The 16,040-nt window shown below is 39.5% G+C and overlaps 1 protein-coding gene across 4 annotated transcripts in view; it reads right to left on the reverse strand.

The window, feature by feature from the left end:
- LOC126298564 (F-box/LRR-repeat protein 6) overlaps positions 1–15,838 on the reverse strand; it is a 220,137-nt gene extending 204,299 nt beyond the window's left edge. For 2 of the 4 annotated variants that reach the window (XM_049989928.1, XM_049989927.1), the window contains exons 1-2: positions 15,657–15,820; positions 184–854 (exon numbers count right to left, since the gene is read on the reverse strand). In XM_049989928.1, the coding sequence (XP_049845885.1) occupies positions 184–422 (239 nt within the window). In that variant the 5' untranslated portion in view covers positions 423–854; positions 15,657–15,820. Of the gene's footprint in view, positions 1–183; positions 855–15,656 lie in introns of all 4 variants that reach the window. The other 2 variants (XM_049989926.1, XM_049989925.1) reach the window with 2 other exon arrangements.
- Between the last annotated feature and the right edge of the window lie 202 nt (positions 15,839–16,040).

Genomic DNA, 16,040 nt, shown 5'->3' on the forward strand with positions numbered 1-16,040 from the left:
GTTAATGTCATAATGATGCACACCATGAGACTTGTGGTCTACACAACTTACTACCAGCATTACCTACTGCAATCAAAAAGTTACAATGGTGTATTGCAAGGTATAAAATTACCTGAAGCACTTAAAATAACAATAATATTTTGTGATCACTCTGAGAACAAACTGACCTAAGATGACAAATACCTGACAAGGAACGGTATGCATCCAGTTTCACTGCACACTAAGGAAAATATATGCATTAGTACATTCTCTGGAAGTCTTCTTCCCCAGTCACTTTGGGCATCTGTAGTTTCATCCTTGGCATTGATTGACTCATCATTACTACGCATAGGTAGTCTCTCACTTGAATGTCCTTCATCTTCAGAATGGTGAGTTTCACTTTTATCAGTATTTTGTTCTCTCAAACAGGGATTTTTCAACATGGCTAGTTGAGTTGTCGCAGCCTCAGTTCTATAATGCCAGTGTTGATTAAAAAAGTTTTCTGGTCAAAGGACACACTGATTTAAAGACTGTCCTGTTGCATGCAGATGCTTAACAGTTTGTTATCGGTACAATTTTCTGTGTGGTAACCATATCATTCAGCACATTTATCCCTTAGAACTTGCACAGCTGCTGTTTATCAATGGTGTTTCCACGTTCACTGGACATTCAAAATTATTTCCATTTTCTTTGTTGGTGGTAAACAGTTAATGGCACCATTTGCTAAAAACTAATGCGTTTTGAGTCCAAGAACTTCACTTTTGAGAAATCTGTTAACTTCCACACATCCAAAAGTAACTCAAGATAGATTTTCACATTCTGATAGAGCAATAGTCTATATTTTATTTTCAGTCCACAGGGTAACTGTTGTGTTCCTAAGGGAGAAAAAATACAAACGATAAGAAACATCAAAACCTGTAAAAGTTTGGTTTTTTTTTTTTTTTTTTTTTTTGCACATGTTGATTATCAGTCAAATAATAGCAAGATTAGATCTCTAAGGCAACTAACAATCTATATACTGCAATTTACATTCACATCTCTTTCTTTTGCAAGCATTGCTCAATAGCAGAGCATCATTCACCCAAGGTAGAGATAGGTGTTGGAGAATCTCAGGAAGTGAAAATCCAGCACTACCAACAGACATAGTTAAAAGTCTCATTTTTCCTGGCTTTATCCAGTGTATTCACAGGTCAGCATGTTAATCTGTATTTGGCAATGTTAGAGGTAGAAGCTGCTTGGGGGCCCCTCCTGTCAACACCCCCCTCCCCCTCTCACAGGGAAGGGTGAGAGCATTTTCAAAATGATTGTGAATCATGTAACTGAGGTGGGACGGGGGTCCCAATCTGGTATTCACATAGTTGGATGTGGGAAACTACCTAAAAACCACACCCATGCTGGCCTGCACACCAGCCCTCAACATTAATCTGCCAGATGGATTTGATCCAGGTTGGGAGCACCTACCCAAATCCAGCAAGCAATAAGCTAACATGTGTGCTATCTGGGCAGGCCAGATACATTTAAAAGTGAAAAATATCTGTTCCTTGCTTTTGAAACCATTAGCTCCGTCCTCTGGGAGCAAATCGGGATGGACTAGGAAAATGTAAAAAAGAGGGTCTGGTCATTCAGACCCCAGAATGAGAGGCACCCACTTGTTGGGATGATTATTCCCTATTCTCTCTTTCTTTGCTTCCTGGGAAAGATATTAATAGTTCCAAAAGTTAAGAACAGTTTTTTCTGTTAAAAGTGTCTTTCAATAGCACTGGAATTTTCCTCCTGAAGGTAAGTACTGAACAGCCATTGTGTCTGTGAGTAGTTGTGGTTGTTGTCTTCCGTCCTGAGACTGGTTTGATGCAGCTCTCCATGCTACTCTATCCTGTGCAAGCTTCTTCATCTCCCAGTACTTACTGCAACCTACATCCTTCTGAATCTGCTTAGTGTATTCATCTCTTGGTCTCCCTCTATGATTTTTACCCTCCACACTGCCCTCCATTGCAAAATTTGTGATCCCTTGATGCCTCAAAACATGTCCTACCAACTGGTCCCTTCTTCTTGTCAAGTTGTGCCACATGCTCCTCTTCTCCCCAATTCTATTCAATACCTCCTCATTAGTTATGTGATCTACCCATCTAATCTTCAGCATTCTTCTGTAGCACCACATTTCGAAAGCTTCTATTCTCTTCTTGTCCAAACTATTTATCGTCCATGTTTCACTTCCATACATGGCTACATTCCATACAAATACTTTCAGAAACGACTTCCTGACACTTAAATCTATACTCGATGTTAACAAATTTCTCTTCTTCAGAAACACTTTCCTTGCCATTGCCAGTCTACATTTTATATCCTCTCTACTTCAATCATCATCAGTTATTTTGCTCCTCAAATAGCAAAACTCCTTTACTACTTTAAGTGTCTTGTTTCCTAATCTAATTCCCTCACCATCACCCGACTTAATTCGACTACATTCCATTATCCTCGTTTTGGTTTTGTTTATGTTCATCTTATATCCTCCTTTCAAGACACTGTCCATTCCGTTCAACAACTCTTCCAAGTCCTTTGCTGTCTCTGACAGAATTACAATGTCATCGGCGAACCTCAACGTTTTTATTTCTTCTCCATGGACTTTAATACCTACTCCGAATTTTTCTTTTGTTTCCTTTACTGCTTGCTCAATATACAGATTGAATAACATCGGGGACACGCTGCAACCCTGTCACACTCAATTCCCAACCGCTGCTTCCCTTTCATGCCCCTCGACTCTTATAACTGCCATCTGGTTTCTGTACAAATTGTAAATAGCCTTTCGCTCCCTGTATTTTACCCCTGCCACCTTTAGAATTTGAAACAGAGTATTCCAGTTAACATTGTTGCAAGCTATCTCTAAGTCTACAAATGCTAGAAATGTAGGTTTGCCTTTCCTTAATCTATTTTCTAAGATAAGTCGTAGGGGCAGTATTGTCTCTTGTGTTCCAACATTTCTGCGGAATCCAAACTGATCTTCGCCGATGTCGGCTTCTACCAGTTTTTCCATTCGTCTATAAAGAATTCACATTAGTATTTTGCAGATGTGACTTATTAAACTGATAGTTCGGTAATTTTCACATCTGTCAACACCGGCTCTCTTTGGGATTGGAATTATTATATTCTTCTTGAAGTCTGAGGGTATTTTGCCTGTCTCATACATCTTGCTCACCAGATGGCAGAGTTTTGTCAGGACTGGCTCTCCCAAGGCCGTCAGTAGTTCTAATGGAATGTTGTCTACTCCCGGGGCCTTGTTTCGACTTAGATCTTTCAGTGCTCTGTCAAACTCTTCACCCAGTATCGTATCTCCCATTTCATTTTCATCTACATCCTCTTCCATTTCCATAATATTGTCCTCAAGTACATCGCCCTTGTATAGACCCTGTATATACTCCTTCCACCTTTCTGCTTTCCCTTCTTTGCTTAGAAATGGGTTTCCATCTGAGCTCTTGATATTCATACAAGTGGCTCTCTTTTCTCCAAATGTCTCTCTAATTTTCCTGTAGGCAGTATCTATCTTACCCCTAGTGAGATAAGCCTCTACATTCTTACATTTGTCCTCCAGCCATCCCTGTTTAGCCATTTTGCACTTCCTGTCAATCTCATTTTTGAGACGTTTGTATTCCTTTCTGCCTACTTCATTTACCGAGTTTTTATATTTTCTCCTTTCATCAATTAAATTCAATTTTCTTCTGTTATCCAATTTTTCTTGTTTTTACCTACTTGATCCTGTGCTGCCTTCGCTACTTCATCCCTCAGAGCTACCCATTCTTCTTCTACTGTATTTCTTTCCCCAATTCCTGTCAATTGTTCCCTTATGCTCTCCCTGAAACACTCAACAACCTCTGGTTTAGTCAGTTTATCCAGGTCAAATCTCCTTAAATTTCCACCTTTCTGCCGTGTCTTCAGTTTTAATCTACAGTTCATAACCAATAGATTGTGGTCAGAGTCCACATCTGCCCCTGGAAATGTCTTACAATTTAAAACCTGGTTCCCAAATCTCTGTCTTACCATTATATAATCTGTCTGATACCTTCTAGTATCTCCAGGATTCTTTCATGTATACAACATTCTTTTATGATTCTTGAACCAAGTGTTAGCTATGATTAAGTTATGCTCTGTGCAAAATTCATTTCTTCCCCCCAATCCATATTCACCTACTATGTTTCCATCTCTCCCTTTTCCTACTGACGAATTCCAGTCACCCATGAACATTAAATTTTCGTCTCCCTTCACTACCTGAATAATTTCTTTTATCTCATCATACATTTCATCAATTTCTTCATCATCTGCAGAGCTAGTTGGCATATAAACTTGTACTACTGTAGTAGGCGTGGGCTTTTGTCTATCTTGGCCACAATAATGCGTTCACTATGCTGTTTTCAGTAGCTTACCCGCACTCCTATTTTTTTATTCATTATTAAACCTACTCCTGCATTACCCATATTTGATTTTGTATTTATAACCCCAAATTTTTGTAATTATGCTTAAAGTTTGTTGAAAATCATTAACTGCTCTCACTATAGTACACTATATAAATACAGTCTGGGTAATTTTCACTCCTGAATTGTGTGTTGCACAATATGATTTTTCTGGTACATTCAGTGATAATGTAGATCCTATCTGTGAAGAGTGTTGCAAATATACTTAGTAGTAAAGAAGTAATAAATAAAAACATCATGGCTGAGGTTGAAGTTTTATTGCATGCCATTTTAAGCAAAAACTAGTTCTTTAAGCAAATAAATGTTTATGTTGTCATATATCCTGAACTGTGTGTTGTTCAATGATAAAAGTCTTGTTGCTCCTGCCACCGAACTTCACCAATTCCCACTATATCTAACTTCAACCTATTCATTTCCCTTTTTAAATTTTCTAACCTACCTGTCCGATTAAGGGATCTGAAATTCCACGCTCCAATCCGTAGAACACCAGTTTTCTTTCTCCTGATAACAACATCTTCTTGAGTAGTCCCCGCCCGGAGATCCAAATGGGGGACTATTTTACCTCCGAAATATTTTACCCAAGAGGACGCCATCATCATTTAACCATATAGTAAAGCTGCATGCCCTCGGGAAAAATTATGGCTGTAGTTTACCCTTGCTTTCAGCCGTTCACAGTACCAGCACAGCAAGGCCGTTTTGGTTAATGTTGCAAGGCCAGATCAGTCAATCATCCAGACTGTTGCCCCTGCAACTGCTGAAAAGGCTGCTGCTCCTCTTCAGGAACCACACGTTTGTCTGGCCTCTCAACAGATACCCCTCCGTTGTCGTTGCACCTACTTTATGGCCATCTGTACCATTGAGGCACACAAGCCTCCCCACCAACGGCAAGGTCCATGGTTTATGGGGATAAAACTTTATTATTTAGTAATTCTGTCATTGGTCATTTATTAAATATACACAATGCACATTTGCATGTAAGTATAAATTATATTCTTTCAACTAGTTAATTACTCTACGGTCATTCCTGCCTACCTGGATAACCACGTGGATTAGCACACTTTGCCTGGGATTCGTGTAGGTGTACTAGCCTCGGATCAAATCATCCCAGCAGATTAGTGGCTAAGAGTGAATTACGTGCAAATAAAAGAGAAAAATCACAAAAAGACTCCCATTTTATGCAGTACCTCAAAAATGAAGGTATTATTTATGAAACAACTGTGGAAATGGCAGCCTATATTTCAATAGTCTGCCATAACTGATGAATTGATATGTATCAACATGGTACAAATAATACAATGGATACCACTTGTCATAGACATCCAAAATTTCTCTCAAATTTTGTTTAGTGTAAAAATGAATTACGATAAAAAATGCTGATATGAAATATACTAACTTGTGCAAAACTGGGCAAGAGTAACAGAATTTGCCAGAAATCAGTAATCGTGGTCACAATGCTAATATATTAACAGCAACTGCTAACATAGAAGAGATACTGGGAACTGTTTGTGTATATCTTGAACGAATTATACAAATATCAAAGAAACACACAACAAGGAAATAATATCAGTGTCACCAACAACAGTAAAGACTAGCGCCTGAAGTGCACCGTATTTAGAGTTCAACTACATTTTGAGCAGTTAGGGTATTTGAAAATGGCCAAAGTGTCAGATTCAGTGAGAAAGGAGACTAGTCCCACATAATTTGTTAGCATTTGGGAAGATCTAACAACACTGTGAAACAGCAACAAGAATATGTGGGTGGGACTGAAAGCACCAGGAAAAAGCTCTAAGACCCCTGCAGATAAATAAGATTGTCTTCATTTGTGAAGCATGTACAACCATTTGCTGTTACATTCGCTATCCAGAACGTACTGTATTATTAGTAACTATTTCTTTGCCACTCAGTTGAACAGAATTTGTCTATTTGGTGGTCAATACGATATTTCTGTTCTGCACTATGGATGGGACTGGACAGCATTCCACAATGGCTCCAGACATTATTTGGACACGGAATAAAAGCATAATCTGACTCTTATGCAAGTTGGAAGCAGTAAATCAGCTTGCAGTGTCAACTGAAAACAAAGTAGACTCTAACTGAGGGGCAATAAAGTAGGATATTAGGGTTGCCACAAGGTGTTCATATAGATTCACCACTCTTCTTGTTATACGTGAATGACCTGGCATTGAATGTGATGCATATTTCAAAACTCTTCTACTTGGACAGAACACAAGTGTCATTGTGAAAGCTGTGGTACATGACATAAATGGTTCAAGAAATATGGTGGTAAATAATATCAGATTGTGGCTGTTCAAATACAGCATTAGTAGTGTCCTGCTTGATATAGTCACACCATTTAAATATTTGAGCATAACGTTGAAAAGCTATATGAAATGGAATGAGCATGTGAGGATTGTAGTAGGGAAGGTGAATGGTCAACTTTGGTTAGTTGGGAAAATTTTAGGAAAGCGTGGTTCACCTGCAAAGGACACTAGTGCGACCTATTTTTGAGTACCGTTCAAGTGTTTGAGATCTGCACCAGGTCTGATTAACAGGAGACATTGAAGCAATTCAGAGGCAGGCTACTAGATCTGAAAGCACTAGGTCTGAACAAGATGCAAGTATTACAGAGATGCTTTAGGAACTCATGTGGGAATCCCTAGAGGGAAGGCGATGATCTTTTCAAGGAACAATATTGAAAAAATTTAGAGAAGTGGCATTTATGACTGCAGAATGATTCTACTGCTGCCAATGTAAATATCGCATAAGGACCGTGGAGATAAGATGTGAGAAATTACGATTCATATGAAGGCATATAGGCACCCATTTTTCCCTTGCTCTCAGTCTGCAAGTGGAATAGGAAAGGAAACAATTTGCAGTGTTACAGCGGTACTCTCCACCATGCACCGTATGGTGGTTTGTGGAGTATGTATGTAGGTGTAGTTATCTGCTTTGTCCCACATAAGAAGATCTGCAAACAACCCTTAAGACAGGTTCCTGGCTAAAGTGTTGCAAACTGCACCAGCATGTGAGGTATTGCCAGCTGTGCAACATACTTTTTTCAGCAGACTTGTGACTCAGAATCGTAAGGATACCTGGCAGCAGATTTCTGTAACACATGTGAAAATGGTAAACAAGTTCCATACACCAGCAGCCAACCAGCCTCATTTTCGGCAAACCTTGGCCAACCCAGGCATCATTCGCAGTGATCCTCTTTGTTTCTGAGTTGATTGGGCTATTTTTCTTTGTATCTCAGACAGGAACATCCGCATTACGAGGTTGAATGTTATAAATGTTTATATAGATGTCTCACTGCAGAAGTATGTCATAGTACAGCAGACACCAGTCACTGGCCCCAATCAATTTAAACAAACAACATTTCAGGCAGTGACCAGGTGCTGGCACTGCGTAAAGTTTTGTTACACGCAACAGTGCAACATATTCCCATGACTTTGCTTTTCAATATTGGCATACTGGTCTCAGTCATTAACGTCTGTGTACTTCTCTGTGTCCAGTCCCTTGCTCAACAAAATGCAATCAAAATTGTGGGCATACAACAAACACGATATGCCACTCTCGGTTCATGCACAACTCATGGTCACTTATAATCAGGTGTCTTGAATGTTGTCTTATCAGTTGTATCAAATACGCTGGGTGAGAACATTATTGGTCTCAATGCATATTCCACCTTTGATTTTCATTACATCATGAAGCACGTAACTTCAGTTCATTGGTACCCTGTAAAGCCACTGATAAAGACTTGATACACAATTCGTGTCTCTATTTAAAGCAGGTTTAGGGAAGGTGGTTGACTTTCAGGCCTATGTCATCTTAAAGGTGAGAGAAAGTCCAAGATTTTGCCATGCTCATCTTATTGTGTTGGCCATTAAGGATGAGGTTAACATTGGACAAGACAGAATAAAACAATATCAAATTTTGTCCCCTGTTTCTTATATTCAACAGGTTTCAACCAACAGTGACTGTTAGGAAGTCTGGGAACTCTCTTCAATTGTGAGAAGACATCACACAAACAACTAATGCTCAAGTGCACATTGATTTTTATACCTCGCTTCACCCAGAAGGATTTTTTTTTTTTTTTTCAAAGCTTCAGGATGAAAACTCTTTTCTAAAATCACTCTAGTGAAGGCCCAGGTTCAGTTGCCTGCTGACAAAGACTAAAGAAAGATTTTAGTCTTCAACACACTGTTCAGACTGTACCAATGTAACACATTGCCTTTTAGTGTGGTTTGTGTTCCCGCCATCCTTCAGAGGTTTCTCGATTAGGTTATTGCAGGAATTCCACACTGTGTGAATTACGTCGACAATATTCCGGTCACTAGTCTCATGACAGAAAAACATCTGCACAATCTACATTTGGTTTTACAGCCCTTGCAAAGAAATATCTTAATCAAAACTTTTCCAAATGTGCATTCTTCAACCAACAGCCCACCACAGAATACGGAGATGCTATTACATACATCCCCGTGCGTAAATCCGTTAAGGATTTTGAAGTATTTTTACGAGATGTGAATTACTGTGCAAGATTTATTCCCCAGGCAGCCTCCATAGCCCACCCACAGAGTTGTTTCGATACAGAGGGAGTCCCCCTTCAATGGTCAAAAAGTGCTAACAGGCTCTTCAGAAATTAATGTTAGCGTTCCAATCAGCACCCTGCCTTGTGACTTATCTGCCTAACTTGCCATCGGTGTTGGCAGCAGATACCGCCTCACACAACATATGGGCTTTTCTCTCTCATCAGCTAGAGCACAGGTGGCCGACGGACTGGACCTGGTCCGTGCAGGAAATTTATGGGAGATAGAATGAAGCACTTGCATTGTAGTATGGCTGGGACATATTTTCTGCTCTGATATCGTGGGTTAGAGCAGCTTCGGCCATTTTGTGCAGTGCTAATGACATACATTTTATGCCTATCATCTGCAGTGGTAGTAATGTTACACGAACGGTATTAATGCCGAGCAAAATATTCTCAGTATTACCGACATATGTTGAGAGTGCGAGGGCGCATTATCAGTTTGACAATTTGCCATGCTGTTGTTCGCATTTTTTTCAATTTAGCTTCTATATAATACAGACGATGCACCCTGTTTGACCTATTTAAACTTATTTAAAGTGAACAAAGAAATGATGGCTCAGGTTATTTAAGGTTACAGAAACAACCTGTGTCCACACAGTCAGTCATCAGAAGTATTTTTGGACAAATATGTGGAAACTATAAAAATGCTCGTTAATAGTATTTGTGGACATTAACACACTAAATTTCAAACACTCGAGTGAAGTATACACAATGCTCTGACAAGTAAATAAACATCTCAAGATGGGTTGAACATAAAATGAAGGTACTCTCAAAAAAGGTTGTTTCGAAGCAAAATTTGTCGGCACTGCACTTCGGGAAAGGGGTGCTATTCAGATCGATGCATTACCCCACAGAAGTTAGTGACACAGATGCTACAGTTTGGATTTTATGCACACGGAGAGCTGCTGTCACATCACACGACGAGGTGACCCGAGGTCGCCCAGGCCCGAGTTAGTGGACCGTTCAGAGAGACTAGCTGCGTATATGTAAAAGACACTTACTTCAGCTCGAGAATGTTATTCACAGATCAAAAAGGAAGTCTTGGCCATTGTCTTTATAGTGTGCAAACAAGTTTTTTGTACGGTCAAAAATTTCATCTAACCACTGACTTATAAACCCCTCGTCACTTTTTTGACCTGAGGCAAAACTGTGTGTAGCACATCACTTCCAACGATGGGGTCTTTATATGACAAATTTTCAATCCCCAATAATTATTGCACCTCTGCTCGTCATTCTAATGCAGATGCACTTTCTCGCATTCCACAAGGTCGGAATCCCGAATTTGACCACCAGGAGACTGTTTTCATTTAGAGGCAATTGGAGCAGTCACTTTTCCACTGGCAGAACTGACTTCAGATTCAGAAAGGTGTGGTGCTCCTTACAGAAGGCAACGAATTATGGCTTGCTGTGGTAGCACTGCTGGCACTGACTCTGGCATCCAGTCAATCATACATATGGCAAATACTGGCACGGGGTGCATTTTGCAATGCCCGCTTCACCTGTTCACATAGTTCCGTAAGAGGTGTCATCGACGAGTCACTTCATGTCCCACTATATCCCAAACGTACTCGATTGGAGACGAGTCCAGAGATCGTGCTGGCCAGGAAAGTTGCTGCACGTGTTGCAGAGCGCATTGAGTTTAACAGGCAGTGTGTAGGTGAGCATTATCCTGTTGGAACGACACATTATCTTCCTGTTGTGAGGATGCGAAAAGAATATGTTTGGCAGCACTCTGCATGTACTGAGCACAGGTTAGCATTCCCTCCAGAGACACAATTGTAGCTTATCATGCACCAGACCATAAGGCCTGGGGTGGGACCAGTGTGTCTTAGACGAATGATCTCTACAAGACGGCACTTACCAGATCTACGTTGTATGCATAAATGGTCACCACTTTCGTGGAGGCTGTCCCACATACTAATATGGGCGTTTCAGTACGGATTGATAACTGGTACCGCAGAACCGCTTGTTCTACTGATCTGTAAATGTAATCATTTCATGTGTTCCATATGCTCTGTTACAACAATAAAGCTTGAATGAATAGGAAACCTCTAAAAGGGTGAACTTTTTTTCCAGCAGTGTTAATGCACATCTTGGCAACAATGCATGACATCATAAGTCATTTCAGAAATCACACAATAGGACATACACATGCTATGCAAATATAGCTCATCCTCCATAACATGGATGCAGTAATGACAATGAGTGGAATGAGAACTAGCCACTTAGATGCTGCCACAATAAATCAACAGTGAATGTGCATATAAGGAAAGATTACATAACAGAAGTTCAGTTATGATTCATTGTGCTCAGTGGAAATACGAGAGAATCACATAAATGAAAACAGTGTTATACCACTACTAATTATCATGATTTGGAACAAGTACAAGGACTAGAATTGTCAGAACAGGTCATAAGCATTACATTAGAAGAAACATGTCACACAGCTGGAATTCTGTATACGTGTATACACGATCACGGTACGGATCGAAGTTCTTAATATCTTGAAATGGTACAGCAACTGCCAAAAAAATTTAATTAAGTACTAAGCGTATTCCAGTGCAAGTTAGTGACAACCATAGACTGTGAGCCTAGTACTTTAAACTGGAATCTTTGTATTGCACTACCCCACCCCCCTTTCTCTCAATATTATATGTCCAAATACTCAAAGTCTGCGTACCATGAGACCACCTAGTGTACCATGAGACCACCTAGAAGTGTGTACAAAATTCAATAAATTGCCAGAAACAATGAAAAAAACTGGTTTCAGATAAAGTACAGTTCAAACAGAGTTTGAAAGACTTTTTGGTAGGCAACTGCTGCTACTCTGTACACGCATATCTTAACAGGCCACCTTACGTAAAAATGACTGTTACATTTTAGTTTTAACAGCACTTGGTCACAACAGTCAAGATTAGGTATTTTGTGTGTGATAAATTTATTAAAAGGGCAGAACTATGTTTCATTCTGACAGTGTATTAATCCTATAAATATTCGTAGTTACAGTTTACTCTAATGTATTCACATATCTTGACAATCTCCTGACAAATGATCAGGGAAGTGAGTATTATACTCACATGTTCTATGTCTTTTATGTTACACTTTCTAACATGTTCCACATCCGTGAGAATCGTCTCATTTTTGTGTCTACAGAATGAAAACTGAATCTAATCTAATTAAAAAAGTTTAAATATCTCTTGAGGACCTGAAATCCCATTTAGCTTTTATCTGAGCACACTGTATGTTTGTGCTGGCTACAGAATTATGGTTTCAAGTCCTGCTGACAATGAAGTCATTAGAGATAAAGCACAAGTATGGACGGGGACAATGATGTCGAGAGAAACCAGCTGTGACCATTTAAAAAAAATAAAAAATAAAAAAAAATCAGCATTTGCCTTGATCAGTATAAGGTAATCCTGGAAAAGCTAAACAAGGATGGTTGGATGGGGATTTGAACCCTGCTCTTCCTGAATGCAAGTTGGATGTGCTAATCACTGCACCATCTAACTTGGTCTAGGGTACAAGATAAACGTCATTAATGAGTCTGAGTTACGTTCATCAGTCAACATACTAGAATATTGGACAGGCTAGAAAAGAAACAGTATCTGCACAAGCCACAAGTGGCTGAGCACTAGCTCTGGGGCCTGGTGCACAGTCTGTTAGGCATCATGGAAATCTTGCATTACAAATACGTGAATTACATTCACAGACAACAGATTACAGTGAGTATGTAGACTGAAAAAGCACACCAATAATGGTCTTCTAACACTGTAACAACAAAGCAGCTCTGCAGTGAGTCATTGCCGTACTGGTTAAGAGTCCATTTTCTTGTACAAATGTAACATTTCACGATCCCATATCATGTTCAAGGTTCTGTGCTTAGGTCTAGAGATCCTCTTTCAAACACACACCAATAGAGTAGTATTATGCCTAAAGAAGACTGTAGTTCCATGAGATGGGAAAAAAGACTTTCATAAACACCTGTTCCCTCTTCTTAACTTGAAATATGTACAGAGCCTCGAGGTGTAGTGATTAGCATTGCTGTCTCCAGATCATGGGGTACTGGGTTTCATTCCTGGTCAGGTCAGATTTTATCCCCTTTGGGAGTAGGTGTTGTCCTGTTCTCATTATCAACACAGGAGTTGCTGAAGTGGAGTCAAATAAAAACGCTTACACTAGGTGGCTAAACAATTCCAGGTGGAAGTATCCAGGGCAATAATGCTGTATAGGCCCTAATCATTTCATTTTAACTGGAAATATGATGTCTTTCGAATTCAGTGTGGCATATATCCACTGAACTATTCACAACCAGCAATCATAAATACATAACATCCAGTGCTCCTCAACAGACTTGTCAGTCAGTCCATAGTTCACAGAATTTGTAAACAAAAGAAGCTATAGAATTAACAAAACATAAAAAGAAGTAATGGTGAATGAGCTGAAAAAATAACGATTAAAAAGAATCTGCCTTGATTGCAAATAGAAACCCGATGTTGACCTAGGATTTGGTACGGATAACCACGCCTTCTTCGGAAGACACTAAAACTAAAAACTGCCCAAAGAAGAGTTCTGTATTAATGTTGGACCGTGCCTCTTTAGGTAGTTTGTAGTTTTAGTGTGTTCCGAAGAAGGCGTGGTTATCCGTGCTGAAACCTAGGTCAACATCCAATTTCTATTTGCAATCGAGAGGGACTCTTTATAATCATTAAATTATCCACGATTGCTGATACGCTGCAAAGCTAAAAGTTCTCAAGCCGAAAAAAATAATAATAATTATAGGAAAAAGTTCTCAACTACCTGAGTAACTCTTGTACAGAGTACAAGGAGGGTGCCACAAAAAAACCTTTCACCTTAGGTGTTTGAATACTTGGAGTTTCCCTCTGAATTTTTCTTTTTTCAGTTTTGCTAGAGGCCTCTTGATTATGAAACCTGAATAGATAACTGAAAATCTTTTCACCATCTAGTATCCACTAAATTAATGTTGCAGTTCCCTCCAAATAAGTCAATGCTGTCAACAGCATATTCCATGATGGAGTATATGTACGGTGAAGGCAGAGTTGGAATTCAGATACACCTGAACAATGGCCTTTACAAATTTCACGAATTGACATACAGATCTGTCTGACCACCATTTTATGGACTAAAGAATATTCTTGGTGAGAGAACAGTTGCCCTAACATATGATGCCATATGAGGATGATAGAGTGAAAGCAAGCAGAGTACATGAGCCTTTGCATGACAGTATCTGAGGTAGTGAACACTACTGTTTTATTAAAGATATCTGCACTCAGTTTCTGTTCAAGATCTTGAACCTGACACTTCCAAGAAAACATTTTGTCAATAATCAGTACTAATAATCTGAAATAGTCGACTTCAGTGACTGTTTGACAATTTTTGGAGAATAATATTTCACTTTCGCAACTGTATTTTATTTTTTGCCATAAATTTATTGGAATGCCTTGTTCATTTTGTATAATTTTTATGTTCCATTCATGAAAGCACTAAAACTGAAATCATACATACAGTTTTTATTGCTACTTACATCTTACAAGTCAGAAAAAAATGATACAAATTCACAAAGAAAAGGATTGCTCTATCTTGGGTGTAATATTCCAACTGCCACATACATAAAGTGACTGCCAGTCCATTCCCTCCATTTCGTATCTTACAGTAAAAAAAAGAAGTTACAGGGAAAGTTCTCCACTACCACGAAAATTTACAAACTTATACTGTAAAGCCGGGGCTGTTCATGTTCTATCCTCATGATGCAAATGGTGTCCCCATATTTGTCAAGTGTGTAACTGGTTTATAGTTTCTAATCCTCTACAATTTCTTACACTCATAAAGGAAGAAAAGATAAAGATGTAACACCCACACGGGATCGATAAGGCAAGGATTGTATGGGAACTCGGTTATGCCCTACTCACGAGAAACACAGTGTCACATACTTCAGTTGATGTAGGAAGTATATGGAGCGCCTAAATCTGAGCGGCCGGGCGAGGAACTGAGCCATACTTCTCTCGAATGCGAGCTTAGAAGACGTCAAACGGTAACGGGATTAGCTATTATCTACAAGCGAAAAAATTATAAAGGGAGTAAGAAACTTCTTATTAACCCTAGATGATTTAATCCTCGTAAAATTAACGATTACGTGAGGGTACAAAATGGCTCTGAGCACTATGGGGCTTAACATCTGTGGTCATCAGTCCCCTAGAACTTAGAACTACTTAAACCTAACTAACCTAAGGACATCACACACATCCATGCCCGAGTCAGGATTCGAACCTGTGACCGTAGCGGTCACGTGGATCCAGACTGAAGCGCCTAGAACCGCATGGCCACACGGGCCTGCCGTCAGGGTACAAAACTGGGCATTTTGTACTTGATTTGGTATGTAACACACAATTTGAGATCACATAATTGTAATTAACATATGCTTATCCTATTACTTATGGCTTCCTTTGAATAAAATTTGTTGTAGGTAGTACCCTCCTCTCCCCTCCCCCTCCCCCCCCCCCCCCCCCCACGCTCCACGTTATTCCAGGATTAAGGCAAAAATATTTCAGTGACATTAGAGTCTAATGTGGCATATCGTTCTTCTCCAACATCACTAAATTACTAACCTTGCCGTACATGGGGATGGTCCAAGTTATGCGAAAATACTACCTCCCAACACAATTTCTTAATAATGTGTACTCCAAAGTTTACATTCAGAACGTAAACAGTTTAGATCACAATCACACTGTCAACATAAACACATTCATACACAAAATGCCTCATGCCAAAGATCGATAGAGACAAAGAGAGTTCAAGCAGAGTCAGTAACAAACAAAGTAAGGTGTTACTTCGTGTTACAGATAAAAAAGAGAACATTATCCGCAGAAGATTCCCAAAGCAAAAGAACATTCTCTGAGAAAGTTCTCAATTTTGAATGAATAAAACATTCGCAGCACATTATCTGACCATGGAGAACCTTCTCACCACCTCCCCTCCTTTTACTTATGTAT

This window comes from Schistocerca gregaria, chromosome X (genome assembly GCF_023897955.1).
Source record: "Schistocerca gregaria isolate iqSchGreg1 chromosome X, iqSchGreg1.2, whole genome shotgun sequence".
NCBI lineage: Eukaryota > Metazoa > Arthropoda > Insecta > Orthoptera > Acrididae > Schistocerca > Schistocerca gregaria.